This window comes from Chelonoidis abingdonii, chromosome 2 (assembly GCF_003597395.2).
Source record: "Chelonoidis abingdonii isolate Lonesome George chromosome 2, CheloAbing_2.0, whole genome shotgun sequence".
NCBI classification, from domain to species: Eukaryota; Metazoa; Chordata; order Testudines; family Testudinidae; genus Chelonoidis; species Chelonoidis abingdonii.
The window spans coordinates 186037796-186048571 of NC_133770.1; the positions used below are offsets into that span (position 1 = coordinate 186037796).

General features: G+C 41.4%; 1 protein-coding gene across 1 annotated transcript in view; it reads right to left on the minus strand.

The window, feature by feature from the left end:
- The window catches only part of JARID2 (jumonji and AT-rich interaction domain containing 2), a 321154-nt gene that overhangs the window by 44623 nt on the left and 265755 nt on the right, over positions 1 to 10776 (minus strand). Inside the window, exons 6-7 of the mRNA XM_032772601.2 lie at positions 9366 to 9595; positions 1046 to 2063 (exon numbers count right to left, since the gene is read on the minus strand). Coding sequence (XP_032628492.1) covers positions 1046 to 2063; positions 9366 to 9595 — 1248 coding nt within the window. The remainder of the gene's footprint in view (positions 1 to 1045; positions 2064 to 9365; positions 9596 to 10776) is intronic.

Sequence of the window (10776 nt, forward strand, 5' to 3'; positions counted from 1 at the left end):
TGAAATAAACTTTTAACATAGAAATAAATGGTGTGTGCACTTGAGGTGGAAAGAAAGGAGCTTTCTTTAAACCAAGTAATGTGCAGAGCAGCCTCACAGGGAATAATGCTTCAGCTACAAAAGCAGTGCCTCAAGTTGTACTGTTAAATGCCTCTGAGTTATAACTTGGTTAGAAGTTACTAAAAAAGAAGTGTTAAATAAAAATATATCTTCTAGGCTGATTAGAAAAAGTAGATTTAAAGATAATTTTCCTAAAGATTAAAATGTTTTCCTTAACTAGCATGTATGTGCTTTACAAGCCATTGTCACCTTTCTATTACTTATGCCATATCTGACAGGAGACCATAAACCAAGAATTCTTTTAAATAAATGATTCTCACTCAGGCATTAGCCATGGCAGCTACCTGCTGGGAGAAATAATGAAACCGCCATTTTGCAATGAACCACATTTTACTGCCTATTCTTGACACTTAATGGTTGTTAAATGTCTGCAAGTCACTAGAAATTTGTGATCTTAAGTGTCTGGATAACCAAACAGAAGTCAGTTCAGTTCAAAGACTTCTTTTTTGTTTGGCTGGTTGATTCCTTTTTTCAAAAAAACAATTCTGGAGATGGAAAAAGTAAGATTCATTTTCTAGTTTAGCAGCACTACATAAATTGTAACAGAAAACATCTTTGGAAAACCCCTAAAAACTTCCAGTGTAACTTTAGATCAATAATCTTAATATTTATATTTATTATTTTTATAAGTAAGTGGGAGGGAAAGGAGATGGTCTTGAAATTCGAGTAGACACCTATGAAGCCTTTTGCCCTAGGTAAAATCAATGAAGCATCAGGCAGCATTAATGTGCTTAAGTGAATCAGCATGGAGAAGCCTGCACTGCACCCACTTGCATGGCACCTGGTCTATGAATAAACAGAGAAAAATCCAGCGTCCTGCAGTTTCACAAGGATTCAATTAATCACAAAATCAAATGAAGCACAAAATTTACTGCATAATGCTTATAAACCGAAGCAAAAGGCCTGCAGGAGCCACAGCCCTTACCAATGAGTGGGAGCTCATCCATGGTAATGCCCTGAGATTTGAGGTGCTTCTTGATGCAGGCCAGCCGCTGCACGTTGGGTCCCCAGCGCCTGCTGAGCTTGTGTATGTGCTGAATCTGTGTCACAAACCGCATTTCATCATTCAGCTTGCACTCAGGTCTCCAGTCTGCAGGAGGAATCACCCTACACATCCCATACTTCTCTACCTGAGCTCGGACTGACTCAATGTATATCAACGGGTCATGGAACTCCTTCGCGGAGGGCCGAAGGATGGGAATCTCATCCATCATTGCCCACCCAGACTTGCTACTACCCTTTTCGTGCTTTCCTGTTGAGTCGTGTGGCTTGTGCAAGGACTCAGTTTGAGAGGTAGAATGATTTTCACAGGAGGCATTTTCAGTTTTACTGTGTGCTTGTTTCCCTGGCGTATTCTTTCCAGCAGTGGCTCTTTTCGGCCTATTTCTTTCCAGAATCTTCTCTGGCACTTCCTTTTTCACATGTCCATTCAGCAAAGGCTTTTCCACAGCTGCCTTTTTGCTTGCAGCTTCTGTCAAGCTGACTGCCCCTTTCATTTTCTTGGTGGGTGACTGTATTTTGTCTATATGATTCGTCTCTTCCAGCCTCCTCTTAGAATTGCGCAGCCCCTCCCTCAACTGTCTCCCCACCTCTTTAGTACATGCCTTTTGGTTCAACTTGCCATTGACCTTGACACCATTAACAGCGATATTGTTAGACTTGGACGCTCCAAGGGATAGCACCTGTTTGCGGGTTTTTGCATTGCTACTTTCTGTTTTCCCTGAGATTGTATGGTGAACAGGTGAACTGGGTTTGTGGTGATTTAGTTTGGTTTCCTTGACCAGTTCTTTCTTGGCTTTGGTGTATGTGACGGTTCCCTTTGTCACTGTTGCAGTGTACTTCACAGTTTTGGATGGTGAAGGTCTGACTTCTCTCATCTTTTTGGCACTGGCTGCATTTGCACCTGGAGATGACATTCGAGTGATTCCGTTGACCTTAGAAACCTGGAAAGCCGGAAGTATTGTAGAGGAAGCAGAAGGAAGAGAAGAGAAAACAAAAAGTAAATTAATAAAAGACTATTTGAATGGGGACACCCACAGAAAGCCAAATCATGCAGACCTGACTTCTAATGAGGCTGCAGGATATGGCCCCCTTACGGCAATCTGCATTTCACAGATTTCACTCAGAGAAGAGCAGGATCTGGACACTTTTTAAAACAAAACCAGAACTGAAAACAAATAAAGTCAAGCCTGCTCTCAGAGTATGAGGCAGGTACCTCTGCCTTAAGGAGAGGTCACCTGACTCATGCATCTCTAGTTAAGAACACTACTCCATTTCATTATCTACTGTAAAGTCATCGATAGCATCATGAGGACGGATGCTTGAGTCTGTAACTAAAAAGAACTAGCCACTCTCCTGTACCTACTATAACTAGTGAGATGGACATGGTTGGTTAACATTAACGGAAGGTGCACAGAACACCCACCCACTCCCCTCCTTTACTGACCTGAAATTGATAAATCTACAAATCTGAAATTTATATTCAAAACACAAACATCTGTTTGTCTATCTCTCTGAAACACTAGGTACCCAACAGATCACGATGGCCATGAAAGGTCCAGTCTATCATGTATACTGAGTTTTGGGAGGCACTCTATTAAAATTGTTAATACGGAATAGAAGTTTGTACAGTAGTTCTGACACTTGTTTAAGTTTTATATCTGGGCAGTTTTACTTCTATACAGTATATTTTATTGCATCGTATTATCCAACTCAAGTGCTTTAAGTTATGCATCTAAACCCAGTTAGGAAACTAAAAGTAACAGCCTAACCATCAGAAGTGTGGAGCACGGACAGCGATCATTAGCTTCCAAGGGAACTTCTGAAAACCAAGTCATTTCTATTTAAGCAAGTTAATTTAGGAAGCCAAGTTTAAATACTGCAGCCTTAAATTCTTATCAACTGGGCATCAGCAGTTTATGAGAATGCAAAAAACCCTCAGATATCCAAAGTCTGGACCTTCTATATACGTACCGACAATGGATGCTCATACTGTATAACCATGCTTAACTCGCACTCAGTTAATACCTTGCACCTCTATAAATGTTCTTCCAAGGATTTCAAAACCATTTTCAAATAATTAAACTTCATAATCCCTCTGCAATAAAGACAAGTATTATTACCTCCATTTTATAGGGTGGCCAGATGTCCCAATTTTATAGGGACAATTCTGATAGTTGGGGCTTTGTCTTATATAGACGTCTATTACCTCCCACCCTCTGTCCCAATTTTTCATACTTGCTGTTTGGTCAGCCTACCATTTTATTACTGGATATACTGAGACACAGAAAAGGTTAAATGACCTGCTGAGGTCACATAGTGAAATCAGCAGAATGGTAAGGAGAACCTAGGAGTTCTGACTCCCATTCTGCTGCTCTAGCCTCTACAAGACAAGCCCTCCCTCTTAGTTATGCCCCCTGGATTGTACTGTATATATACACTCTCTCCACACAGTTTCGCAGTTGTTTCTCCAGAGTCTGGAGCTGGAATGGTGCCCTTTTAAAACCAGCCAGCATTCTCCTCTTCACATGGCTCCAGCCCTTAGAGAAACCAAAGCCCAGCTTCTTCGGAGGAGAACCTGTTTACCGGATGGTTTCAGGTTTCCCTGTGAGTGTTTTAGATAAATGGAACAGGAGTACTTGTGGCACCTTAGAGACTAACAAATTTATTTCAGCATAAGCTTTCGTGGGCTACAGCTCACTTCTTCGGATGCATAGAATTGAACACACGGACAGGAGATATTTATACATACAGAGAACATGAAAAGATGGAAGTATGCATACCAACAGGAAGAGTCTAACAAAGTAAACCAACCCAAACTTCTGACACTAGCAGTTCAAACTGAACTAGGCTAAAGCCTCCAAGTTCAGTTCCCTTTTTTATTTATATATTTCCACAACTGATTAGACTCTTCCAGTTGGTATGCATACTTCCACCTTTTCATGTTCTCTGTATGTATAAATATCTCCTGTCTGTGTGTTCCATTCTGTGCATCCGAAAAAGTGAGCTGTAGCCCACGAAAGCTTATGCTGAAATAAATTTGTTAGTTTCTAAAGTGCCACAAGTACTCCTGTTCTTTTTGTGGATACAGGCTAACACGGCTGCTACTCTGAAACCTTAGATAAATGGGGACTTATACTGTACATAAAACTTAACGATTGACAACTAAAAATCCATTTGCGAGCCTGCCCCGTGACCTGGGAAATTGTGAATGCGAGACCTGGGTAAGATCCTTTTTGGTTTCTCACTCCCTGGAGCAGCTGTGGCCTGGGAGAGCTGTGGAGGCAGCCCCTGACAGTCAGGATGTACCTTGAGCATCCCCTTCTGGCTTTTTTACATAGTAGTGGCTCTAAAGGAAATCCCAGGCAATCATTTAGGAGGGTAGCTGTGACACATGGCCTCAGAAAAACAGATGCAGGGAGAACAGAGGGATCCTGACAACTTTGATAAGACACCTAAAACATTTCCCTTTCCAAAGGCAAAAAAAGCATTGAACTCCTTTACGAGTTTTAGACCAGAATTAAAACTGCCAAGATATAACCCCCTGGAAAATTGCATTTACTATGAAAACTGCAACTTACTGTAACCAGTTAGTGCCATTACAATGCCTCAGCATAGCAAGAAGATAGATCTCTCAGAGCCAGTTATAAAGCTGAAGGGGTTCATCTGACTAATGTTATCTAACCTTCCACCCTATGTTATGAGGGCAACATTTTAAATCCCGGTTCACCCTACAAAGTTATTTCAAAGAGTGTTCGGTCTGCTTTCAGTATTATACCTGTACTAATGTCTTCTACATTTGAAGATACATTTCTCTTCTAGATTCCCCAGCAGTAAGCCAACCCTACAAGGCTAAAGAGAACTTGAGAACTTCCTCCAAACTGTTATCTTTTTAGATTAGCTACAACTTTACGGTTTTGAGATGCTTCATTTACTCTTCTTGTCCTCCCTCCCAAGAAGCCCACAGCTATATCCCATACATAGAAAGAGCATGCACCTGGCATATTTACATACAGAAATATTTATGGACCAGAACAGACCATGCTTCAAACTGTATTAGGCTGCAATAAGCTTCTTCAACAGGAAACAAATGGAACAAAGAATGTGGTCATAGCCATCAACAGAGTGTTTGGTAGATTCAAGATTTCTCATTGGCAAATGTGAAATTCTGTCTATCTAGCACCCACCTACGCTTCCTTTGCCTGTATTTGTCTCTCAGGATCCAACAGATGATTGGTACCAAAGAAAACAAAATAATTGTGGTAGGCATTTTCTTACCTTTCTACAGTTGATATGTCTCCCCCCAATAACCGCCAAACCAAACATACACACACTGAGAGTCAGCCTAATAAATTGACCGCACTCCCAGCTGCTCAGGTTCACCATATGGGGTGTAGTGACACAGCTCCATCCCGCGGCAGTGCTTACACTGAGCACATAAGAAAGAAGTCAATTTAATTCAGGTAGTAACAAAGTATTTGACAATAGCCTTCATCACCCGTTAAAGTTTTGTGCTAACAGTGAAACCAGGCATACCAATATACTTGTCTAGTTTTCAGCTACCCTCTCAGTTTTAGTTGATTATATTTGTCTTCACACCACTCTTGTTCATGGTACCAACCAAAGTACTCTCTTACCACATGAAATTTTGTTTGCTCTTTTAATGTTAAACTGTATGGGGCAATCACACAGTCTTGCAGCAATATCTTTTGGTCTTCACAGAGGAGCCATCAATGGATGCAGAATCCTTCAGGATTCCATAGTGCAGGGGTTCTCAAACTGGGGGTCAGGACCCTCTGAGGGGGTCATGAGCTTATTACATGGGGTATTGCAAGCTGTCAGCCTCCATCTCAAACCCCACTTTGCCTCCAGCATTTATAATGGTATTAAATATATAAAAGTTGTTTTTAATTTAAGGGGAGGGGAAGCGCACTCAGAAACTATGTGAAAGGGGTCACCAGGACAAAAAAAGTTGAGAACCACTGCCACAGCATCTCTCCTCACTTTTTAAAAAATTATTATTAAAATGTTTAAGTATTCCTTCAAGACTGTTTGTTAGTTTTGCATTGGTTTACACAGCACCTAGGATCAATCCTCAGTCTCTCTCTTTCTCTCTCTCTCGCACACACACACACACCAAAAAAATAGCTTATTAGAAAAAAATATAATTGTAATTGTTTGAGTCCCATAAGATGTCAAGCTTTCTCATTTGCTTATTCGTTCATTTGCATTGGTACGTACTTGGGAGTTTTGCAGAGCTAAATTATCCTATTAGACCAAGAGAGGGCCCTTTTGAACTAGATTTCCTCTCCCCACAATCCCTTTGGAGTTGGGGGGAGAGGGGGAAGACAGTAAGGCAGGGAGAGTGCAATTGACAAGAGCAACTGAACACCAGAGAGAGACAGAGAGAGAGAGAGAGAAAGAGAAACATCTGTGGGTCTATGATGCTCTCTACCTTTGTTTCCTATAGGACAACTAACCCCCTCATCATCCCCTGCCGTCACCACCAGCAAAAGCATGCTGAAGATAGAATGGTCCTGTGGCTGGCACTCTAATGAAACAACTCTCCTCTTTTTGGAAAACACTAAAAAATTAAACAAAGATTCATCAGAAGCAGAAATTTAATGCTGTCCGCACTAACTGGCAAGGTTAATGTTTTGCAACCATTTAAATCACTGTATATGAGTAACCAGCCCCATTCCAATAGCTCAGCTAGTAACAGTCAAGTTATCAACAGATTAATACAGAGAGCCAGTTTTTTTCTAGTATTGGGTTGCGGATGAAAATTTAAGGTTTTTTTACTGATTTAATTTTAAGCTTACAAAAACTGTCTCAACTTTGAGCCCCTTCTATTTTCTTGAGTTAAGATGATCACTATAGTTGAGGCAGATTACTTTATGTTTGCATAGCACTATGAACAGTAGAGGAATATATAAGGATCATTTTTAGCATTTGTGTCTTCCTTATTGTAGCATGACAGAGTCTAATATTGTGAATACACACAACTGCCCCATTTAAATAAAAAAAAAAAACCAAAATCTTGAATCCTGGAGGAAGTTACTTCACATATATCCCCTAAATAGCATAGGCTAGATAGAAGAAAGTGAAATACAAATCTGCTGTTTGGCAATCTCAGAATCAGAGTTATTTTCCCCAGTAACAACAGTGTACTTTAGGAATAGCTGACACTGTTAATTTAGTTTTATACTGCAACTTTGAAGTATTTCACAGTTGCATATGCTAAAATCCCTATTAGAGAAAGACAGAAAGAAAGAATTTCCTGGTCAGAATCCTATAGTGCTCAAACTCTGTACTACACAAATCTGATTTTAGCTATGATTATTGTGGTTCAAAAACAAATGCTATTCATACATTACAAAAGATTTACTATAACCACAAAATATTAACTAAATGTTTGTATTGTACAAAGATTACATGTCAGTATGTATCTAGTTTGTACTGCTATTATCCAGTTTTGATAAATATTCAAGTGTTCATTCAGAGCAAGTAAGATCAAAGCTTAAAAACATTTAAAATTGAAATATATATCTTATGCAGCACATTTAGAGATCACCCCTTAGCTTTTCTTTTTTTATTTATTTATAGCATTAGATATGCATGGTGCTATGCAAAAAAAATAAAGACTAGCCTGCCCCAAAGAAATAAGCTAAATTAATGTAAAAAAGAGGATATGACAGCACAGGAGACAAGTTTGGTGTACGTGTGTGTTGGGGGGGGGGGAGAGAAGGTGGTACGAGTGGCAGAGCAAGATGACGAAGGTAAACACAAAATGACCATACAGTTTGTTTGCAGCCTAGCTCAAGCATCTTAAAGGTTACAACAGCATGCTTCGTTTTAATACATATAAACACTATAGCTTATGCCTTGAAGCAGTGAGCTTTGAAAAGGGACTTAGGTGGAGAAAGGAGTACAGAGACGGTATAGATAGCCACATGGAAGAAGGCAAAGGACAGAAAGAGGCATTCAGTCAAGAAGCATGTGATGGGGAGGAACAGGAGCAGAGGTAGAAGGGACGTATATTATGGAGAGCCTTGAAAGCAAGGCTTGAGGAACTTGAATTTGGTTCAGGAGGCAGAAGGGAACCGGTGGGGGCATTTTAAGAGGGACTGAAAGATATTCATAGCATTGCATTAAGTAGGTATTTTCTTGGCACTGAATACAGTGTTTTTGCCTTCTGCTATTTTCAATATCTAATGGCCCAACCCTAGCAGGTGCCCATCCAAGGTCTGGCGGGCCATGCAAAATCCAGATTGTAGCTCTACAGGAGGCCAGATATCCAGAGGGAAAGCCAATATGCTCCAACGAACAATCATCATCTCTGAAAGGGGATGTTACAGAACCATCTATTAAGAAAAGAGAAACTAAGCCACAAGAGCAGCAAATTCCCCCTGCTGCACTCCTCTCATCCCATGCACCACCTTCAACAAGCCTCAGACTGAATTAATTAGCGTACGGCAACCAGTGGAAGGATTTAAAAGGGCACTGACATGGGTTTTTAAATCACTTAAGAAACATTACTTGAAAACTGCTGTTTTAGAAGCTCCTGCCCCAACTGCCAAAAAACGGATGGAGACACTTCCTCTTTGAACGCCAGTCAGTAGCAAGCCACAACCACCAGGCCACTGGTCCTTCAAAACTTCTCCAGCAGAGTGAAAGTCAACAAATCTGCTGCCCTATGAAGACTTTGGTGGTACTGCCACTGAGAGCGGGAACAGTTTGGACTGTCATATTAGGATCCTGGCAACGGGAAGATAATTTTCCAAGAGCTCCAAGTAGTCTCTCAGACTCTTGAGTTCCTATTGGCCAAGTACAATACAACAAACGGTGATAATACAAGCTTCCCTACGATGCCAACTCTCAAACGTAACCTGAAAGGATCACCTGTATAAAAAAAGGTCATTCTCTGCGTTCAGCCAACGTTGGTAATATCAGCAGAGAGGCCAAAAAAGGTGCCAGTTTTCATTAAAAAAAAAAAATGTGAATACCCTACGTACACCCACATGTGATGTGAAGCTGCAGTAATAATGTGTATTGTATTGCAATGAGGGGCTGTCCATTTACGTAATTTTTTTTTTCTCTCTCTCTCACTCAAAGTCAACTCCCTGTTTTTCTTCATACCACACATTAAAGATTCCAAAGTTACCTCAGTGGGGGCTGGCGTGCTGGGGTTAGCACTTTATGAGCACGTGAATCGCATGTGCCCAAATGAGAGTACAACACATTACCTGTTTCCTTAAGTCCTGAGCCGATCTATGAAGAGGGTGGTGGTTGTTAGCTGTAAGCCCTTTCGTTGAGGAGCCAATATTTGTAGTAGGATGGTGATTAGCAGCAGCCTGGTCTTTTCGGCTCTCAGCCCTGTGTTCACTGTTCCTTTCCTTCCCCGATGTGGTCTCTTTGCTTTTGTGTTTATGGGTAGTTTCTTTCTCCTTCGTTGACTTGCTGGACCCATTGAAGACTGGCAGGTGAGAAGGGAAAGGAGTGGAGAGATAGGGGTTGAGTGTGAGAAAAAAAAAGAAAATATATTTGAAACAAGCTTCTTCATTTAAAAAGCTTTAAAAAGAAAAACTTTAAGCTGTTGTCAGCATTAGATGTTTAGCAGGTGCCTCGTTATATACAAATCAAAATAAAGACAAATAAAAGCTAGAGGGACTACCAGGTTACATTTTGTGTACCTATAAAACCAGATTTCCTGAAAACAGCCAGGACTTTAAATTATCAAAAACAGACAGAATTTAACATTTAAATTAACATTCACCAGGTATATTCCTGTTTTCATCATCTGAACAAATACAGACCAGCAAATTTCACGTTTGTTTACAGTTAGGGTGACCAGATGTCCTGTTTTTAAAGAGACAGTCTCATATTTAAGCACTCCAGGAGGTGTTCTGACTTTTTCTTAAAAATGGGCAAATTGTCCCATATTTTCCATCCCTCCCCCCCACCAGTAATTGCAGGTCCTGCTGCTGGCCAGAATCCTGCTCACCAGACATCTGCCCACCAGCGGTGAGTTGGGGGGTCCAGTGACCAACAAAGGGGGTGGGTGCTAAGCTCCCAGGGCAGGGGCTCAGCACCCTCTTCTCACACATACAGACACTCGCCTTGCATCCTGATGCCAGGGAGCACAAGACTGCTCCCTCCCCTGTTGCACCACTTCTCTGGCTGGGCTCACTGAAGCCATGTACTCAGGTTCCCTGGGCTCTGGTGCACAATGCATCCTTAGTAGGATTGCCAGTTTTGGTTAGATGTATTCCTGGAGGTTTCATCCCATGACATAATCTTTAATTCCTGGAGACTTTAGGTCAATCCTGGAGGGTTGGCAACCCTAATACTTAGGATTTAACCCCTTCCTGCCTGTTCTGGGTTATGTCGGCAGCCAGCAGCAGCCTGGAGGTGTTAGCTGCTTTTCCTTAGTGTGTGGGCAGGAAGTGACTAGCTGCCTTTTTTTTTTTTTTTTTTTTTTGGGTGTGGTGGGGAGAGAATGAGTTTTGGCAAGACACAGGCCAGTTCATTCCCCTCCACAGATGGAAGCAACTCCTGTCCCTTCGCTCCTGCAGAGGGCAGAAAGGCTGCTACTGGCCACATTCCGGTGTGAACCCTGGCAGAAATCGTGGCTTGGGGGGGGGGGGGGGGGCGGGG